Raw genomic sequence first — 22,521 nt, 5'->3', positions numbered from 1 at the left:
GTATAAAATGTTTGCAGGCAGTGAGTGTGTGTGTGTGTGTCTGTCTCATAATATTGCTTTGCTCACTGTTAGCCCTGGCTCAGAAAGGCATTAGATAACGGATATGTACACTGACACAGAAAGTAAACACACCTTGCTTATGCCAGCAGCAACCGTCACTTTAACCTGCTATTCTCCTGTATAATATCATTCGTCTCATGTCATCCTCTTCATCTCCCACAGCTGCCATCTTCAAATCTGTTTGTTTGTTGCTGTATTTCTCAAACTGGCACATTTTTGCTAACCAGGTTGTGCTCTGCGCAAGGGAGAAATTCTCCCCGACGTGTTCTGAAATAGCCGTTACTGTGCTGAGGTCTGGAGGAGGTCATGGAAGCAATTATCACCCAAGATCTGCTTCAACCAATCTTTGACCCCCCAAACCTCTGCTGCAACCTCATCCATCTTTCTGTTCATCCTGGGGTATTTTGTTTGTTTGTTTGTTTGATAATTAATGAGAAATTACACATTGGGAAGCCAGCAAATCTGGCAAGCATCATAAGTGCAGTGTGCCATAATGAGAGATGTGTATCGCATGGAGACACTTGTCTTATATCTCCTCTAGATGGAGGATTATTAGAGACTCAGAAATAGTCTCTGTAATGGTCTTATGCTGCAATAATGACAGCTGGGAATCCAGTATTTGTAACTTCCTTCCTTTTACCAGAGACCAGGTAAACAGTGTTTTCTGAGCTACTGTTGCACAATTGCTTTTAGGGATACTACTCTATTCATGTTGCTTTTGATTTAAATATTTCGGATCTGAAGTCTATCCTGGGAACATTGGGCGTGATGTGGGAATACAACCGGGATGGGATGCCAATTCATTGTAGAGCACCATGCACAACTATTCACACATCCATTCACACCCAGGGGCAGGTTATCTTAGCCAGTTCACCTACTGGCATGGTTTTGGGAGGTGGGAGGAAACCAGAGGAAACCAATGCGAACTTCATACTCAGAGAGTAATCTGAATTCAGCACCAGAGCTGTGAGGGACAATGATACCCACTGTGTCACCTCGCCACCCTTATTCCTTTTGGTGTAATAAAAATTGCTATTTTAATTGCTGTGTTTACATTTTTGTGTCACCGATAGGCCAAGTCTACATTACAGGTGTCCCAATCCCAGCCAGTCAGAAATAAGTATTTTCTGTGTCCATGTTTTTATACATCAATACAGTCCTACATGCAAAGCAGCGATTTGACCTGTATTTTTGGGGCGGATCAATGCGATGCCTGAATGCATTACAGCAAACAAAGAGCAATTATGCTCTTAGCTGGATGACTCGGCTTTTCCAATGGCCGATCAATCCAGAGGCGAGGGCTAAGGGCCGCATAATGAATTATTATCAAGTGAAGGAAAAGCGTCGCCTCACAAGCCAATACAGATTAGCCAAGAACACTGCTGCTGAATTAAACTCAAACTTGTAAGTGCCCATGCAGGAGACAGAAATATCACTCGACATGGGCCAAAGTAAGAATTTCTAAGCTGTGTGTTTGATTGAGTGAACGAGTGTGTATTTGTGTGTGTGTACATGGGCTCTTGAAACTTCATTAGTATGACACTTCATATATCGGATGGAGATGGCAACAAAATCAATTTGTGCTTGTCAGTCCCAGTGAAGGAGGTGTGGCCTCTGTTACAGTCCCAGTGAAGGAGGTGTGGCCTCTGATAAAATCATTGTGAAGGAGGTGTGGCCTTTGATACAGTCCCAGTGAAGGAGGTGTGGCCTCTGATAAAATCATTGTGAAGGAGGTGTGGCCTTTGATACAGTCCCAGTGAAGGAGGTGTGGCCTCTGATAAAATCATTGTGAAGGAGGTGTGGCCTTTGATACAGTCCCAGTGAAGGAGGTGTGGCCTCCAATACAGTCCCAGTGAAGGATGTATAACGTCCGTTACAGTCCCAGTGAAGGAGGTGTGGCCTATGTTGAAGTCCCAGTGATGGAGGTGTGACCTCTCAGGCTATCAGTCTACGTGAAGGAGATGTGGTCTCTGTATTTGTTAGTCTCCATAAAAGAGGTGGGCCTCTGTGCCAGTTAGTCTCAGTGAAGGAGGTGTGGCTTCTGTACTTGTCAATCATCAGTAAAGGAGGTCTTTTTGCATGTCAGTCCTAGTGAAAAAGGTGCTAGCAACTGAGTGAAGGTCAGGCAAAGCTCAGTCTCAGTAAAGGAGACACTGTTAATACTTAATTAGTTTAAGAACAAACTAAATCATATGCGATTGACTGAACTGATGAATTGAATTGCTTCAAATGTATCTTTCATTAATTGGATCATTGATCATGGAATGAAATGTGCACTAAATTATCCCCTTAATGAGAGATTCAAGCCCCAAATATCAAGTTAAGATTCATACAACTCTAGCCTCAGAGGTTCTCCTGGACATCTCGTACAGTCTTTTGGGCCTCTTGTCACTTGGATCATTCACTACACTCTAGTCTGTCCCTACTGCATAACCACTGATCCTAGCCCCAGTCTGTATGTGGTATGTTTTTGGGATATAAAACCAGACAAATATTATCTGTCCTACTTACAAGGAAAATCATACCAGCAGCTAATTCCTAGAGATTAAACTCTTTATTCTAAATGTTAAGTGGCTGCTACTATTGCTGTTTAGTGCTCACTGGACCGTGGTAAGTCCACTGTCAGTCCCTGTATACCTAAAATGTCAAAGAAGGAGTGTATTGATCTGAACTGACTATGTTTCCCAAGAATCTCCTTTCTTTTAGTACTAGGGAAGCCAGAGCCAATTGAGATCTGTGATCTGCGAAGTGTTCTCTTTTTTTCCACTTTCCGTTTGTGCTGTGTAAAGTTTAGGGTGGTCTTTAGATTTATCTCAGTCTGACTCCTCAATTGAACGAGTGTGTTAGATAAGGGAGCTCTGAGCCCAGACAGATTGGTGTGTGGTCGAGGAGAGCCAAACAAAGGCCTCCTCTTAGTGTGTGAGCGTCGTTACGGCCGTGTCACAGAGAAGCCTATTTTCTCCCGACGGCTAAGTGTCCGCTCAAATGTGAAAGTGGAAAATTGGGCTTGATGTGCTGTTTGGAAATCAAAGTAGTGGCGATGAAAGCGCGGTCCTTTACCCGCTTTTGTGCTCTGTGGGAATTCTGCCGTTTGTCAGCCAAAGTGCTCTCGCAGCAGAGCATTGATTTATGGATTGCGGCCCTTTAGAAACACAAGCAGGGCTTTAGACCGTGCTAAAGATCGTTGTTGGTATTAAAACAGTTATTGATAAAGTTCTATGTTTGAAAGGCATTTCTACCTGCTTAAGGTGGCGTGTTAGAAAGTTTGAACACTAATACATGTTATTGGAGAAATAGGTTGCGCCAAAATTTTTTCATTCCTTGAAAAGGTAGCGAAATGTCCATTGTTTAGAAGGACCCTTATAGAAGTCTGCTCAATGACTAGACATTTTCCCTTCGATGTTCTGTGTATAGGCTTCATTATTTTATTATAGACCACACCAATTCTCATGCCTTTCACCTCACCAAAGTGCAAAAGTGAGAAGAATTTCTTATTCTTCCCTATTCAATACACACGGGCAAGCAATACTAAAAGTCTACACTGGCACAAACTAGTGCATTAAAGAAGTCACTAACTATGAAAGAGTAACATTTTTGGAAAAGAAGACTTTTTATGAAAATCCTCAGAGTTAAAAAAAAAAAAGAAAGTGTGTCATCTTTCATCTTCTCACTGCTGATGGCCCTTGATATTTTCATTCTCAGAATACTCAGCCTGTTTTTTTTGTTTGTCTTTTTGTTTTATTTTTGCTAAAGAAGGTACTTGCAATATTTCAGGTATTTTAAAATTATAATTTAGGCTGTTATTTGTGCACATTCTGGTCTATACGATGGCACCAGCTCATAGAATTAGTGTAATGAAAAAATTCAAAATTCAAAATTAAAAAAATTCAAGATGCTTATGTCTGACATTTGCTTCTTCATCTTTGCATTAGATAATATGAGACTAATGTAGCTAACAAGTAATGGAAGTCTATCTCACCCAAAATCCGTTCTGTAAACATGTACCAGACTTGCTGATGTGGTTTAGGACACTGTGTGCCTTCCTGAAATCTATGAACATGAATTAAACTTCATCATGTAGCTGAATGATGTGGCATTATGCCATATTGGACCATTCTGCCCCTAGACTTCACCTCCCAAACTCATAAACCAGGAAGTGCTGTGATGTATGAATGTCTCTTTTTCAAATTTGATTTCTAATTGCAAAATGGGTTATTAAAAAAAATCCAAAAACAATTTCCAAGCTTATCAGTGTTGTTAGAGGTAAGTATATGAAATCTGGCCATATATTTTTGGAAAAGATTTTGGGTGACAAGTTACTTCCGTTATAATCTTGCCCCAGAGCAAAATTAAAGAAAGAAATATCAGACAACAAACATGTCTTGGCCAATCAACTACATTTGATGTGAAGGAGAAAACTGTCTAAATTTGATTTACCATGGAACTATTCCTTTAAATAGCACTGAAGTTTCACATTTTTGTTATTTGAAAAGCAATCAAAGCCAATCAAAAGCATGCAGTAAGTTTCAAAAGTGTCTTAACAGGAACTTTTGTATTTCATCAGATATGAAAACCTGATGCAAAATGTTGTTCACATGCTATTTGTTATTCAGGAATACTATATTTAAAACTGAGACCAGTCCATGTATAAAATTAAAATCTATCTGTATATGAATCTGTTCGCACACCATTTTCAAATCGTTGCATCACCGTGTGTACAGTATTTTGTTCAAACACAGTGTTGTTGCTCTTTTACTAAATGACAGCAGGACTTGATAAAGCAGTCAAAGGTGGCCTGTTACTTTGATTAAAAAAGTAAAAAAAGGTTTACTTAGAGAGCTATCAAGAGAATGGGTTTTGCTCAGAGCTGTGAGTGGCCTTGCTTGCTCTAATGCACTTCCTCTAATTCAGATGAAGAGCTGGATCAGGGAGCTCTGCTGCTGAAAATTGGGTTCCGCTAGCAGGGTCGAGATGAGCACAGGTTAATTTCAATTACACCAGAAAAGGGCTCTTCACAACCACTACGCTCGAGTCATTTAGCAATAATGTCACTGCAGGTGTCACTGAACCAGAATACTCAAATAGTCTGTGGAATGTCTGAACTGAACCATTGTCAGATTGTGTTTCTTTATTTGGCTAACCTCATGTTTTTTGCAGTCAGTGGTCATTGGATGTTACTTGCATGAAAATTCTGAGATTTGGATGAAACAGGTGTCTGGTTGCCTTTGGCAATGTGGTACAATGGCGTCTTTATGGCATTCAACCATGAGGCGAAAGGTAATTCAACAACATGCTACCACCACCATGCTTCACTGTACGAATGGTGTTCTGAGCAATGTTGGGTTCCTGACAAATGTTGGGCTTTGTGTCAAAGCCAAAGAGTTTAATTGTGGGCCATCAGACTAGAGGCTTTTTTTTTTTTGCATGATTGCTGAGTGCATGCCTTTTGAAACAGGATTTCATGTGACTCATCATATCCATAAAGCCCAGCATTATGGAATATCATGGCTGTGGTTATCTAGTGAAAGGCGTCTCCCATCTGAGATGTAGATCTCTCCAGCTCCAAGTTACTCTTGGTTTCTCGGTTGCTCTTCTGACTAATGCCCTTCTTAACCGGTCACTGGTGGATGACCTCCTTTAGGCAGAGTCATAGTTATGTGATATTCCTTATATTTTTTCAATAAGACATGTAACAATGCTCTAGGGTCCCTGGAGGACTAGTGGTTAGGGAACCAACCCCAGCCACTGGGGTTGCATGTAACAGTGCAATCTCAGTGCCGGTCCTAAGCCCGGATAAAATTGGGGAGGGTTGCATCAGGAAGGGCATCTGGCAAAAAAACTGTGCCAAATCAAATATGTGGACCAATGATCCGCTGTGGCGACCCCTAAAAAGAAGCCGAAAGAAGAACAACAACATATAACAATGTTCTGTTGGATGTTCAGAATTTGGGATATTTTAATAACAAAACCCTGATTGACACTTTTCCAGAACTTTATCCCGGACTTGTTTTGAAAGCTCCTTGATCTTTATGATGCTCTTAGTTTAGGTATGTTCTCTAACAAAGTTCGGGGCCTTTCAGGAACAGGTGTATTTACAGTAAATCCCCTGTATCCGCTGTTTCAGTTACCATGGTTTCACTCAACCACGGATGACCACGTTCCAAAAAAATTAAATAGATGATGCCAGAAATACAGTAAACATTCATAATTTAAATTGCATGCCATTCTGAGTAACATGATGAAATCTCGTGCAGTCCCACCCGGGACGTTAATCATTCCTTTGTCCAGCGTTTCCATCGTATACACTACCCAGCCATTAGACACTTAGTAGCTGTCTCATTTATCTTACCAACTCTCATGGTATCGCAGTGCTTGTGTTCAAGTAACCCTTATTTTGCTTAATAATGGCCCCAAAGCGTAAGAGTAGTGATGCTACTACTATATATTGTTCACTGCTATCCACTGTTTCAAGCATCCGCTGGGGGGCTTGGAACCTATCTTCCATGGATATGGGGGCCCTACTGTATATTGAGATCATGTGACACTTTAATTGTGCACACGTGGACTCTGTTCAACTATTTATGTGACCTCTAATGGCAACTGGTTGCACCAGAACTAAGAGTTTTTACATATTGGCAGTGAATAGTTATGCAGTTTTGGTTCTATCTGAAAATACATTTGCAAACTGTATTGATTTTCACCTTCAGTATTATGGGGTATTTTGTGTAGATTCTTCACCCATAATCCCAATGTAGTCCATTTTAGCTCCAGGTTGTAACACTGTGGAAAAGTTCAAGGGGTGTGAATACTTATGCAAGGCACTGTAAAATTACCTAAGCAATACCAGTCAATCAATCAACCATTAATACAAAAAAATAAAAACTTTGGCATATTGTTGGTACATTTAAAGCAGTTAGTGATTCCATTTAGAGCTGACAGTATATGATGTGATATGTTACAGTTCATTTTTATGAACTGCTAATGGTCTTTGTAATGATGTTCAAGAGCTTTGGGGTGATACAGGGGGGAAAAAACTTTCAGTGGGTGAGCTGCGATCCTCAGGTTTAACAGTAAAAAATAAATGGTGGTCTCTCACTTTGTCACTTGCTGTAGTGTGAACGCAGGTTAAGTTTTGTCCCATACCAATATAAGACTCTGTAAAATGCTTTATGAAGTGGTCATGCTGAAATGTCAAATTTTTACTGAGTGCCAGTAGTAGTCATAGTCAATAGTGTGAGTCACGTAATGTATTAACGAGAAAACAGTCGCCTGTATTCAGGAGCTTGTGAAGTGTGTGGACTTTACAGCAGGTGGCATGTAAATCAGCACATCAGAGGAGTGTGTAAGCGCCAGGAAGCCCAGACTGATCTGACCAAAGAGTCAAGGACATAGAAAAAGACTTGGCGTGAGTGTGTACTTAGAGTCAGACATGCGCAAACTGAACACTAGGAGAAAAAAAGTGTAAGCCATATTATTTGTTAAATGTGTTTCAATAAATGGAAGCAAGGATCTAAATAGATAAAATATTCTAAAATAAATAAAAACTTCTGCTAATGGCTATCATTTGAAAGTACTTAAAAGCTCACAAGACTGATTTGCGCAAGATATTTTTCAGCAAAGTACAAACTGTACTGTCTGTATTTGTCTGAAATACCGGTAGGAGGCATTCCCATTAGTGATATGGGACATAGCCAATCCTTAAGTGGTTGGACACCACCTGTGAGCCATTTGTGTTCAGAGCCTTGGGAAAGACATTTGTTTGTCCTCTTTCTTTAGTTTTCTAAAAAGACATTGAAGTGAGAGAATCGATTAAGTAGGAGAATACAAGTTGTACAGCCATATGGGAAAACATCTGCAGGGATTTATAGAAATGTTCCATATTTATCATCATTACACATCATTTCAAGTTTTGTTTGGCTCTAACTTCTGTAAAGCAGTTTCAGTATTGTTACAGTAAAACCAGAGTGTGACAATATATCAAAATTTCAGCATACTGAATGAGTTTTCTTTCTTTTTTTTTTTTGAAAAGAACAATCGTACAAGGTGAAAATAGGAGAACCCTGAGTTTCTAAATTGTTAAATGACTGAAAACAATCTTTTTTTATTTTAAAAATATTATAAAAATTACATATTTAAAAAAATGCAAATAAATAATATATATTTTTTATTTATTATAATTTTACTTATATTTTTATGGTTTTTTTTTTATATTTATTATATTATATTTTTATTTTCCTTAAACGCAGAACTTAATTCTTGCTCTGCAGCATTATATGACATTTACATCACTATAAACTAAGGGCAAGACTAAGACTGACAAGCTGTCAAAACATCAAGCTCTGATAGCGGCGCTAAAAAAAACTGTTCTGTTCCCAGAAAAAAAAAAAAAAACAGCAGACGCATATTAATTATGCCACCCCCACAGTCATGGGCTCAAGTTACATAATTTGTGGCCGTGGCTTTGGTATCGTTTGGTATCCATGGCCACTTAGTTGGTGACCTCAAAATGTTAAAAGGAAAATCCTTTCAGAAAGTGGTGTAATTTTTATTTATTATGCCGTCTAGGCTTTTCAGTTTACACTGGCCATCACTCAGAATCACTATTTATTATTAACTGAGAGTGGAGATTCTTTTCTGCAGTTCTCACCATGAATGAGTGAGTAAATACAACATGCAAATGTATGTGTTGCCCATCAGATTATTAGAAAGACACATTACCGCTGTATACAATCAAACACATTTAATTAGCTCGATGAAATGAGCTTAGTGCACTTGTGACTGCAGCAAAGCCATTTTTAGAATATTAAATGCCACTGTTACCTCTAATGTGCTTTTAATTCTATTATTGTAGTTAAGTGTTTCGAGCGAGAAAGAAGATGCAAGCCAGTAATATACAGATAAGACACAAAAGACTTGTTAGACAGATGCTGTTAAGTTAACAGACTTTAGAAAATTGAAATCACCACCCGGGAATTTGAGCACTTGCTCATTTTGTCTGTTTTCTCAATCTGTGAAAATGACCCAAATGTGTACATTACTGTGCTCTCATTAACAAGATTTATATGTGTGCAGTAATATTGTGTCTATTTATTAGAGCCATAGTGCTTTCTATTCCTGAGCTATAATCTGTTGAAGTTGTTCTGTAAAGTTCACTCAGATGAACTTGGTGGGAAGCAAACTTAACGAAAGCCAATTCCTTTTTCACTTTCCTGCATCCTCTTCCATTCTCCCATTCAAGCAAATTAACGTTCTCTGTGTTAAACCAAAAGTCTGAACAACGTTAAGTGAATCTTTTTACCCAGTGATATACCAGGCAGTAATGTAATCACCCCCTGACCAGTTAAGGATAAATATTAGGATTAACAGCTTCTATTCAGTTCCCACTGGATGTTCATGCTTTATGCTGGTGAGTATGAGGGCCATTATGAACTGCAGCAGTATATTACTTACACTAGTATAACAGCACAATGAAATTGGGACATATTTGTGTTGCATGTTCTACATTATTGGAGCCACAATTAACCAGAATATAGAACATATATTAAATGTACATATACAGTATATGTATTTGGAGGTGAACAAATCTGTAGAACAGGCATCCAGGAGAAGCAGATTTCATCTTCAGACTATTAGTTTTTTATTCTTAGTTGACTGGTGAACAAGTAAAAAACAACCAGAAAAAAGAAAATAAACGCTGCTTCCTACTAGCGTTTTAAAAACAGCTATAGACAAAAATACAGCTATAGATACAACTATACACACAGATACAACTATAGACAAAAATACAGCTATAGATACAACTATACATAAAAGATACAGCTATAGACAAAAATACAGCTATAGATACAACTATACATAAAGATACAGCTATAGACAAAAATACAGCTATAGATACAACTATACATAAAGATACAGCTATACATACAACTATACATAAAGATACAACTATAGACAAAAATACAGCTATAGATACAACTATACATAAAAGATACAGCTATAGACAAAAATACAGCTATAGATACAACTATACATAAAGATACAGCTATACATACAACTATACATAAAGATACAACTATAGACAAAAATACAGCTATAGATACAACTATACATAAAGATACAACTATAGACAAAAATACAGCTACAGATACAACTATACATAAAGATACAACTATAGACAAAAATACAGCTACAGATACAACTATACATAAAGATACAGCTATAGACAAAAATACAGCTATAGATACAACTATACATAAAGATACAACTATAGACAAAAATACAGCTATAGATACAACTATAGCTAAAGATACAGCTATAGATACAGCTACAGATACAACTATACATAAAGATACAGCTATAGACAAAAATAAAGCTATAGATACAACTATACATAAAGATACAGCTATAGATACAGCTATAGATACAACTATACATAAAGATACAGCTATAGACAAAAATACAGCTATAGATAAAACTACACATAAAGATACAGCTATAGATACAGCTATAGATACAACTATACATAAAGATACAGCTATAGACAAAAATACAGCTATAGATACAACTATAGCTAAAGATACAGCTACAGATACTGCTATAGATAACACTAGAGTTAAAGAGATGTGGATATTTGGAGCACTAAACAGATAAAAATAGAATTATTGCATTACACTCCTAGCTGTCCATACATTGTTATAATTACATTATATTAGCTATCAGGTTTTATTTTAGTCTTTTAGGTTTGTGGGCAAGAAAACATGGGACTGGGCAACACACTTGCCTGGTGAGCTAGCTAATGACTTTATCACTTGTCCTCCCCAGTTGTATTCCATAATTTAAAATAACTTAATGATGTAAGAAGGACACTGACATGTGAATGTTATGTTCCTTTCTGTTAGAAAGCACAGTCCTGACAGAGTGGAACACTACAGTAAAGAAATACAGATATGTCAAGATAGAACATCGTTGTGCTAGTTCACCTTCACCGTACGAATAACTCTGCACTCTGATTGCCATGACCCTGACACATACCCTGCACCCACACACACACACAGACCTACAGTTTTATCAGTTTCTGCTGCACTCACGGAGATGTCTGGGATTCACCCGGATTCACTGTTTAACACACTGCCTCTTTTCCGAAGTAGGTTGGCATTTTGAAGATAAACATATTAAAGATTTAAGCCAGTAATCTGGACTGCAGACAGTAAAGAATGGACAGGCTTAAGCGTGTGATGCAAGCTTAAGATACTTGCATTGAGATCAATCATTGCTCCTGGACTTAACCTCCATTATTTAGCATCTCCTCTGCATGCATTATTCACACGCATAAAATCTAATTTTAGTTTTCCATTAGGGAATAGTGCGGCTGGGGGAAAAGCTATATGGAACTGTGCTCTGCGTAGTGTGTGTGTGTGTGTGTGTATGTATGTGTGTGTTACTGTCATGATGACCTGCTCTGGTACATTTCCAGTCCACAAATTGGGTTCATATTCATACGAAACAATGAGAAGCTGATAATCCAGCTCTAACTGGTGTGTATGAATGTGTGAATGTGTATATGTGTGTGTGCATACCATGAACAACACAATGTGTGTTTCTTTGTGTGTTGCTGTTAGTGCTGTGCTGCCAGGCACAGTGGTACAGAGGGAAAAAGAGAGAGATAGAGAGAGAGAGAGAGAGAGAGAGGAGCCAGCACATTATTTTGTGTAAATGAGGCCGAGACCTTGAGGTATTGCAGGAATCTTAAATCTGCGCTCACTCCGATTTCCTGCCGCCCCGCATTTATCTAACAGCCATGCTGGAAATGGAGTCCCAAAGTGTCAGCCATATGTGTAGTTAATTGAAGCGCTCAGACGATAAGGGTTGGAGTGTTGGAGACACAGTCCTGTTTCCCCAGATGAAAGTAAATATGTAAATTGCGCAGAACCTTCAGATTAGCTGCATCACTACAGTACATGTGTTTACCCCTTATACTGTGTTTACTATTAGCAATTGTTGTCTCACTGACCTACGCTGTCTTTGTACAGATGCTTGAAAGTCATGCTTTATTCCAGTGGCCCCATTTTAAGGGCTCAAAGCTCTTGGATTTGGCGGTTTATTCAGATTCATGCTTTAATTTCACATAATATTTTCATTAGCATAAAGCCCATATAACACCAGAAAGCATTGTGCAGGTGTGCATCAGGGCGTGGAGCATTCATTTCTGTGCTTTGTACTGGTTTAGTAAATATAATGTGTAAGTCAGTATTATAAACGTGCATCACCACTGTATCACATGGTCACATAAATTAATGTTAATTCACTTATATTTTCACTTCTGAACTCTGTGGCAGTTTTTTCGTAATTTGGTCTTGGCCAGTTCTCACCCACCGACCAGCTATCCCCTATCATACACATCCTTCCTCCAAGACAGCCAGCCAAGTCAGTGTAACACACACACAGGAAAGTGCTATCTGCCTTCTTCCATATAAATATGAGCTCACAGACACCCATGATTGGCTAGTGTTGCTGTGATTGACAGGGGAGGAAGAGTATGTCATCCATCTCACCCAAAGAGCCAGATTTGCTCTATTAGACTCCTGGCCAAGCATGGCTGTGGCATCCTCGGGATTAGACTTCATGATCTTTGGGTGATAAGGTGAACACTTTTCTGTTGCACCACTTGGGAGCCCCCAGAGTTTGGATTTTAACCAATGCCAGAGCGTACACTGACACATTAAGCTACAGATTGAATGCTCGTTTTTACTTTGAATAGATCCCAATTAATAATAATAATCTATAATAATTAATAATAATAAACAGTTTTAGTTATTATTTAATATTACATAAATTAAGTATATATGCATAGAACTGCATTTACGGTTGGTATAAATCACCCATAACCCCATCTGCATTTCAGGTGACCCCACATGGGGTCATGACCCCAAAGTTGAGAACCTATGCTTTATTTCTATACTAATATTTCCATATATACTTGGTCGAATGCATTCAAAATGCTTTATTTTTACATCTAAAAAAGAAAAGTATTTTAGTAAAATGATCTAAGTTACAACCTGGTATTACAGACACAGTTATACTGTTATCCTGTAAAATCATGAATGCACTGGGAAAGTGCTTGAATTTCACTTTAGAATAGTTGTATGAGCCCATTTATTATTTTATAGAACTGTAACAGAACTGTAAGATGTATTTTTAAAATATCAAATATAAATCTTGTGCTTAGCAATTTTATCAGTAGTGTTTTGTGAGTGCACCGGTTATCCAAAACTTGTTTTAAAGACCACAGCTTTTTTTTTTCTATATTGAATAAATAATTAAATGTTGTATCATTAGACAGAAAAAGCTACACTCATCAAATATGTACAAAATATGAACAGAGAAATACATATATATATATATATATATATATATATATATATATATATATATATATATATATATATATATATATATATATACATATATATATTTTTTTTTTTTTTTATCCCCAATGCACCAGGTCTATACAGGTCTCCCTTCCCATTCCTACGTATTCAATCTGATTGGCTCTTCTATTTTATGACGCAGTAAAACGTAGTGGTGGTTAGCATTGCACCTTACAGCTCCAGGGTCTTTTTGTCTTAACAAATTCAAGAGAGAGAAAAAGAGAGGCTGGTGAGGGTACAACTGTTTAGTGCTGCTATATTGAACTGTATAGTGAACTATAGTGAACTTGTTGTGTAGACCTTCCACAACATTCCATGTAACTATAAACTGATAAACGTATGACATGTCGTTGTTTTAATTAATAAAGAATTACTTTTGTGTTGGCAAATTGCTGTGCTATAGCAGGAATAAAACACTTCAGGAAGTGCTGTTCTTGGAAAACAATCAACTTGTCTCCCAGGTGTCTGGGATTTAAAGTCCCAATGTGTGATTCACTAACTCAGAACCTTAACTACTGAGCTAGTACTAACACCAATATATTTTGCTCATATTGGTAAATCCTATTTATCATACATAACGCTGCTATAGACACATTGCATCACATTTCACACCTCACTGTCTACATGACCTCCAGTAAAACTTAACCAAGTGAGGCTTGTAGCAGCGCAGTGTTGTTTCTGCATTACCTCTCTGCACTTTATCTCCACCTCCATGTTGTCGTTACTCCAGAACCAGCAGTTGCTCTGTTTGATGTAAAACTCTGGCTGCATCACCACCTTTTCTCAGTGAGAAAATTCACTTTCCTCTCTCCATCACCTCTGATCCCTTTATCCAGCTCTGCTTTTCAACACCTCCCTCTGATCCCTAAATACCTCACTACACACAAACACTTCTTTGATGGTTTACATGATCTTCATAAAACAGTTCCATGTTAATCTTCACCTTACCGTGGATAAATAAATCTGTCAGCACTGTAACAAAACCACTTAGAAGACTGTATTCAGTGTGACGTTATTCACTTTTCAAATTCCTATTTCATTGGTTTAATTCAGCAGTTTCTTGATACATCACATCTGTAACACAAAAATGCCCTAGGTTTTCCCTGAAATCTGTTTTCTTTAACGGCAAAAACAAAAAGCGTTTTCAGGAATGAATGAATGAATAATTCTTATATTGTTATATTATTTTATTACATTATAATACATTTTATATAATATAATTCTCATTATATTTCATATTATTTATATAAATATAAATAATATAAAATATAATTAAAATATAATGAGAATTATATATCTTATTTTCATTAGAAAAATCTATTTTCTTTCATTTTTACAATTTTTTACTTTGTTTGTTTGTTTGATTATTTGTATGTTTACCATACAAATATTTTTTTTTGTATGGTAAACATACAAATTGAATTGATGGTTAAATTACAGGTTATTCTGAATGGCACATTTGCCTTTTGCACTTTAAAAAATGTATTCCTCCTTTAATATGTTATTTTTCTTTTTGTAAACATCAATATGTTAAGACTGGAATGATATAACATTTATGCAAATTAATAATTAGTCATTTTCTAGGGGAAAATACTTTCAAATCTGTTTTATATCTGGTATTTTTCTGTACAGGGTTTCACAGCAGTGGGCTTCATTTATCAAGCTGGATATGAACGGATTTATGTGTAAATCTTTCAGACGAGTGTTTACACAAGAAATTTGGTATTCGTGAAAATCCTGTAAATTCAGAAAACGTTTGTATCCTACTCGTGCTCCTGAGTGTGTGTAAATTTGTACATAAGAAGACTAACCAATGTAAACCTCGACTTGATCGATTTCAAATCATATCATTTACATGGATTACTGCCGGCTTTGATGGCTTCCTGTGATGTGGTTCCTGTTTTCAAAACATTTGCCGGGAGATTTTCGCCTCTGTCTGCATTTAAATTAAACTGTTTTTTTTTTTATAATTAATTTCTGCATTTTAATTTTCATCTGTTCTACATCTTCTAATAGCTATCATTACTAATTAATGGTCAATAACAACAGAAATGGTTCCAACCAGAAATAGCACTCCAAACAGCCTTAATAATCCTTCATAACTGACTGAACGCAAAACAATTATTTAACGTAACTGTGTGCACACACAGACCATACGCCTGACTGACAAACACAGATGGTGAGCCAAGAAAACTTTACTGAAACACCTGATCTTTCAAAACATTTCAGAATACAATAGCCTTAAGCCTTAAAGCCACCACAAAACAAGAAATACTGAAAGCAACCCGTCCATAATGCTCATTAAATCAGTTCTGCAAATGCGTATGCAAATTGATTTCAGAAGCCACGCCCCCATTTCAGTAAACAATCAGTTAAATTAAACGTTACTACTTTCTTTCTAGTTTTATGAGCACTTTCAAAATAATATTAAATTTAACCCAGTAAAGTAAGTGATATATACACTTTGGGTTTTAGCCACATATTTATGAATTAATTATGAATTAATTTAGTACAGAACTTAGAGCAGTTAAGTAATTCTATTAATTTTCTTTTCTGTGTAAAAATCACAGATTTGTCATATTTACTGAACCACTGCGTCATTTTTTCTTCAATGTAATAGTGCGTCAAAATAATTTCCACTTCTGTTTTTCAGGCTTTGCCCTGATCGATCGTTTTGTGCTCACCGCTGTCTGTGCACTTGAACTTTTATGGAGTTTTGTGGGCGTCACTGCATGTAAATCAGCTGTTCCGTGCGCGTGCTTTGTAATTTACTGGTGATCGTCTTTCATCAACATACACACGCAAGTACGAAGAAAATCAGCGTTTGTGAAACGTTTGTAAATCTGGTGGAAATGTTTAGTTCGGTTTGGTTTACACAGACATTTATGCACAACTTTACTAAAAGACTGATAAATGAGGCCCAGTCTTTGCAAATGTGTTATCTCAAAAAATGAAAAAATAAGTAAAAAAAATCTCTACGGTACGTCTGTCATGTCCCCTCCGCAACACTGAAAGACTCCTATATATACTGTATATGTAATGTCTTCCTTTAATATTATTTGCATACTATGTAAGTGGTCACATGATCAGATATGAGCTTGTGCAGGCGGTGAGACACTTTATATGTCATTATGAGGTCAAGTGTCACATCCGTAATGCTGAAATTGCAGCTTATTGCTTCAGTGTTAATGAGATTCAGTAGCTTTCTTTGGAAAGCAGGTGTTGTTCTAACTGATGATATTGTGTGTGTGTGTGTGTGTGTGTGTTTTCAGCTGGCTGGGTTCATCTACGCCTGTTACGTGGTGAAACTCATTTCAGAAGAGGAAGACAGCTGTAAGTATGAGTTCGAAGCTGAGTTATATGGTTTTGCATATCTTTTGTCTATTTTTAACCCAGGATAATGAGATTCTATAGATACAGTATTTGTCGGTATATTGAGTTTCTTTTGAAGTGATCCCCTGTGTTGTAGCCAGACGACGCCTCTCCCAGCATGCATCACAGATAAAAGAACTGGAGTCCCATTTTTCTGTGGAGAAGTGTATATTTACGTGTTGCACTAAAGCTTCAGCATAGACATTTCTCTTAGTGCTGGCTCTTTAGCCTAGTTTCAATGACCCAGCATGCATTTGGATTTAGACGTTGCCTGGTTTAAAAGATTGCTTTTATCGATTGTATACTCCCGGCTTGTGGGCGCTTGCTTTAAAGGGCGTGCACGGGAAACAATCCCATTTGTTATATTCAGACACTGTACTGCACTCGCAGTGCCTTTAAGAGACATGAATTATTCTCTTTAGCCACCGTCCCATTTCACTCAGACGAGTGAGCACAATAATTAGGACAGAGGTTTGTTTGGTGTTCCCCTGATTTATAATTAATGTTTATGGCTTTGAGACATGGCTTTGCAATTCTGTTTTTTATGGTACTGGAATGTCATGTTGGAAAGGTGGCTAGCAACACAAGCATGTTAGATCAATAATTCTCAAGTCCAACTCCTGGTGTTGTCTAGTCTTGTCTGTTACTCATCACCAAGCAACACATACACAGAGAGAGAGAGAGAGAGAGAGAGAGAGAGAGAGATAGGCTCCATTTAGCAACCTGACTAGCCTCTTTGTGCCATCTCTGTGCATTTCCCCTCCATTGCTTTGTTTCATAATCAGAACCATTAAGCACATGTGCAATTAGGCACATCTGTATTTAGAGAGCTACTCTTTCAGTACGTGCGCTGACTATACTCCTGCAGCCATATCTATTGTGCCAGGATAAAAATAGACAGTCTGTATCCAGATTTTGAATGCATCATGGTTTTGATGCTAGTGATTTTCCAAAACAGATTGTACACACACTGGGAACACATCATATATCTTGCATATAGGTGAATTTATCTAAATTATTAACACAAACATACAATTATCATGCGTAAAATTTTCTTGCTGTATTGGCAGATAATTTTGCTTCTTTAAAGCATTTATTTATAAAGGATCTGCCAATAGAACAAGACCATTTAAGTTTTAATTTAGTAAAATGTCTAGTAATAGGCTTAATAAACTTATATTTTCGATCCTAATTATAACATGCAGTGTGAGGAAGAACACAAGCACTAAAACATGGTATGCTCTCTATTTAAACAAAAAAGTCCAGAAATCCTAATAATGATACTATTTCTAGCTATATACAAAACTATTTCCATACAGTGATATCAAAAAACAAAGCGCTTTATTAAAACACCCTACTCTACAGAGGAAATACAGTTTGTTCAACAATATAATTTTGTCTTATGAACTTCTGTGTTGTTACTATAATGTCTACAAAGTTCATTTGCCCTGAGTTGTAAATAAAATCTTTCCCTCTTGTACAAACAGACTGTAATTCAATCAGCACACATTATGCTCGCTGCTGAATAATGGCGTGAATGTCTTCATCAGCGACAACGAGAGATTCTGGGGAAATGTCTGTAATTGAAAATCTCTCCTCCCAATCACTGTGAGTTTGTGTAGCACGAGCACGGTGCGTGATGTGGAGTGATTATATCTGTCGAGGGCATATTGGGAGGTTTGATTTCCTCCGCTAGGGATTGTTGGGGCTCTATACCTCGACCCTTTCCCTCAGAAATAATATTGTTATAGAATCTCAGCATCCTCCTGTGAATGCAGAAGATATTGATGGCTAATCAGGCAGCCATATTGGCCGTTAGTCCTCTAATTAATATAGCAAACGAAGCACCTTTGCAGAGGTAATGAACAGCTTAAACCAATCAACATACTCACCACGTAATTACGACAACCGCCGAGAGTAATGTGCCGAGGTCCAATTAAAGAAAAGATTGCAAAATAATTAAAATAGTTCAGCCTCCAAAAAAAGTGGAACAGATCAAGAGAGGCAGAAGATAAGCAGGAAATGGCTCTCAGCTTGTTCACGGCACTGGGAACAATCCTTGCATCTGTAACAAAAGAATTAGGCCGCATGCCTCCTTTGGGAATGCGCAATCAGCTTTTTGGTATCATCGAGCTAGCATTCAACTAATAATTAGCATTGTGCTGTGCACAGTTTACAAATCCAGCACAGACTGAGACAAAACAACAAGGCTCATAAAGCATGTGGGGAAGCAACGGGTGCTTCAATTTCCATCTAATTTCCCAAACCCTGCCTCCAAACCCATGATCCACCACTTTAGTTCAGTCAATAGATCGGCTAGCCAGGAGGCATTTAGCCATTTAGCAGTGTCGAGAATGAAAGGAGGTGTTGTAAGAGCATATTACTATTTAGCCTTACAGACATAATACATGATAAGAACATACAAAAGAGGCTTTACTTTATGCTCATTTCCACACTTTATTTCAGCTTCAATTGAACTGAACATTATGTCATGTTATTCAATTCGGTCTGCTCTTCTTCAGGCTCATTAACTGTATTAGTGCTAATTTAAATTGGTGGGATAATGCAGCCATCGATGAGCTGGCTGTCCAATTTATGTAGTTAGGTGCTCTCTGGTAGCTTTTTTCCAGTGAACCAGCAAACCTTTTAAAGAGCCGACCCATGTGTTTTTAATAGCACAAACCGTAAAGAATAATATATTGGAGGTTTTTACCATCCAAAGTCACATCATCATGGATGTGTGGTGTGTTTTTATCATGTAGCTTTGTTGGGATTAGCATTATAGATCCTATTCAGTTGGTCGTAAGTGCTACCAAAAAGGTTCAATCAATTAATTAGCAGTTCATTCATTAATTCATCGTCAGTAAGCGCTTTATCCTGGTCAGGGTTACGGTAGATCCAGAGCCTGTCCCGGGAACACGAGGTGGGAATACACTCTGGATGGGATGACAGTCCATTGCAGGGCTCCACGCACAGACATATTTGCACACGCATTCACACCTATGGGCAACTTAGAGTACCCAATTCACCCATTGGGATGTTTTTTGGGAGGTGAGAGAAAACCGGAAACCCATGCTGACACAAGAAGAACCTGCAGAATTCCACTTGGACAGTAACATGAGTTCAGGATCATACCAGGGACCCTGGAACTATGAGGCATCAACTACCCTTTTCACTTTTTTAATGATGGTCTTAGGAATATCTTGAGTTTCTGGAGGCAAACTGGAGCTGCCCCTAAGCCCTAGATATTTATGTCACCAGTTCTTGGTCGCAAACCTGCAGCATTTCAGTGCAGGAACCGAACCAATTTGCCACATCAAGAACTATTTTGTGCTGAAAGAGTGTGTAATGATCCCAGATTAAGTCACATCACACTCTTAAACAAGGGTTCCTTAAAATTCTTTGGTTAGTTAAAGGGTCTTTGTGTACCATTGGGGATTTACTTGGAAACCTCTCTGAAAGGGAAAAAGTTGGACATACTGTATTTAGTATCTTCTTCCAGACAGCCAAGGCAAATTCAAGATTTTACCTTTTTTTTCTGAGTATCTCTTTGTAAGACCCCCTAAGGGTTCCATGTAAAACCATAAAACAGTTCCCTTTCAGAAAAAAAGTTCCTTGTAGAACACCTTGAGGAAGCTAAAGAAATTAACCATGCCAAGAACCCTTGTGGAAAGCTTTTTTTAAGAGTGCACTATTTCTTTTAAGAGTGCACCATTATGGTTGGCTCTTCGCAGCTCTTGTTGCTAACACTGATCAGACCATTAGGTCTAATTTCATAATGAGACTATTATGGTGTGGATTATGGGCTTTGTGGGTGTGTGCCTTCCCAAAATCGGCCATCAGAACACTAATCATCCTAAAACTGCTTCTTCTTCTTCTGCTACTGTTGCTCAGGAGATCAGCTCAGCTAATTGTGCATCTTATCTTCTGTGTTCATTTGGAAAGCCACCCTTGCGAGAAACACAATGGATCCTTATCACTCTTTGCTACCTCTGTGTCTTTGTGGTAAAGGCTGAAACAACTGGCCAGCTGCTGCTGCCGGTCCATGGCTGAGCCTGTCAGTCTGTGCTATTTTAGGCTGTCTGCTACTCCAGAGGAGCTCCAGAAGCTCGCTGCCACAGATATCACACCCTCACAGGCCTGCACAGGCTTCAGATACTGACCGGGATTATTACACACATGGATACACACAGACACAAACACACACCATAACTCACTGACTCACTCAGGCACACACTCACACAGAGCCAGAGTGATAAAGGATGAAATTAAATAAAGAATAAAACACGATGGTTTGTGTTGTTACAGCAAAATATCCAACGACCAGGTGCTGTGATGCAGCCCATTGTGAAGCGAAGTTACATTTACTACCCTGAAATTTATTATTTTCCTATAATTGCACATCCTGAAGCATTTTATTCCTCTTATACCAGAGCAAATTGCCAACAATTACAATTTTTTATTACTAAAAGAATGACACGACATACATTTTATCCATTTACAGTCACATTTAACATTACAATGGAACATCTGTGAAAAGTTGTTTCCTGTAATCACTTGCTTTAACAGCTATAAACACTCGTTCCCTCACCAGCCTCTCTATTTTAATAAGTTAATAAGACAAAAAAAAATAAAGCTGACACTGGAGACTCCTTCCATAAATCTGTATAAATAAATTTAGTAAGCTTCTCCATCTCAGCAATTATACATTTGTTAAATAACAACACATATTTAATCTGTTCTATTATTAGACTTAGGATATGTAGAGTGTCCAACGTAAGTCCCTATGAATGAGCTGTTACTATAGAAACAATAATGTATTTGAGCAAACTGTCAGCTGGTATTACTGAAAATTAATCAACATCTTCTGACTAAATCACACTGGAGAATTCAACAGCACTATGTTATAATCATCTTTATTGTTAGTAACCTCCTCTCTTTCTTTCTTATCTATTTTGCAGTTGACTTTATAGGTGGCTTTGACTCCTACGGGTACCAAGGACCACAGAAGACGTCTCATTTGCAACTACAACCAATGTATATGTAAGTAATGGAAATGCAAATTAGCAGCTACGAGTCCTGAAAAGTCCCAGTGTTACTACTCTTCATTTTTATTATCCATTGGCGGGGAAATAATAATGCCTAGGAAGCCTTCTGGGTTCTCCTTTTGCTCACAGTCTAAAAATCTGCCTGTTGACAGCTCAGGTTCATGGAGATACCGAGGTTCCAGCTCACATTTTTACTCTGAAATTGATGTTTGTATGAAATAGTTAGACAGGTGTGTCATTATTTATCATATATTGCACCTCAGATTGGCCATATTGACTCCGTTTGGATATAGTGGGGCATCACAGTGGACAAACGATGAGAGAAACCTGCCGGTGGTCACTGTATGATCAATAAGAAATAATATCACTGTTGGCCCAGCTCAGATAATAGTCTGGGTCAACATGAAGAGAGCTGGGATTGTTTGCTCAGTCTCTGTTGACAGCTTAAAAGTTTATGAGGATGTGGCTGGATGCACTGAGGTGCTTTTGGTTAGCCCTGGGAGATTTGAAGGGATTTGGTTTATTGACATAGATACAACACAGATAGTTTTATATACACTGAGGATAAGTCTCAGTGCTTAGTGAGCTGTCTACATCAGTGCCGTAACCAGGAA

The 22,521-nt window shown here is 37.8% G+C and overlaps 1 protein-coding gene across 3 annotated transcripts in view; it reads left to right on the top strand.

The window, feature by feature from the left end:
* Positions 1–22,521, top strand: part of nkain2 (sodium/potassium transporting ATPase interacting 2) — a 193,821-nt gene that overhangs the window by 160,011 nt on the left and 11,289 nt on the right. For 2 of the 3 annotated variants that reach the window (XM_026922591.3, XM_026922589.3), the window contains 2 exons: positions 16,760–16,820; positions 21,821–21,906. In XM_026922591.3, the coding sequence (XP_026778392.1) occupies positions 16,760–16,820; positions 21,821–21,906 (147 nt within the window). Of the gene's footprint in view, positions 1–16,759; positions 16,821–21,820; positions 21,907–22,521 lie in introns of those variants that run through there. The other variant, XM_026922588.3, reaches the window with a different exon arrangement.

Source organism: Pangasianodon hypophthalmus, chromosome 19, assembly GCF_027358585.1.
Source record: "Pangasianodon hypophthalmus isolate fPanHyp1 chromosome 19, fPanHyp1.pri, whole genome shotgun sequence".
In the NCBI taxonomy this organism is placed as follows: Eukaryota; Metazoa; Chordata; class Actinopteri; order Siluriformes; family Pangasiidae; genus Pangasianodon; species Pangasianodon hypophthalmus.
Note: the sequence above shows the minus strand (reverse complement) of the source record. Positions and strands in the feature narration are given on the sequence as shown.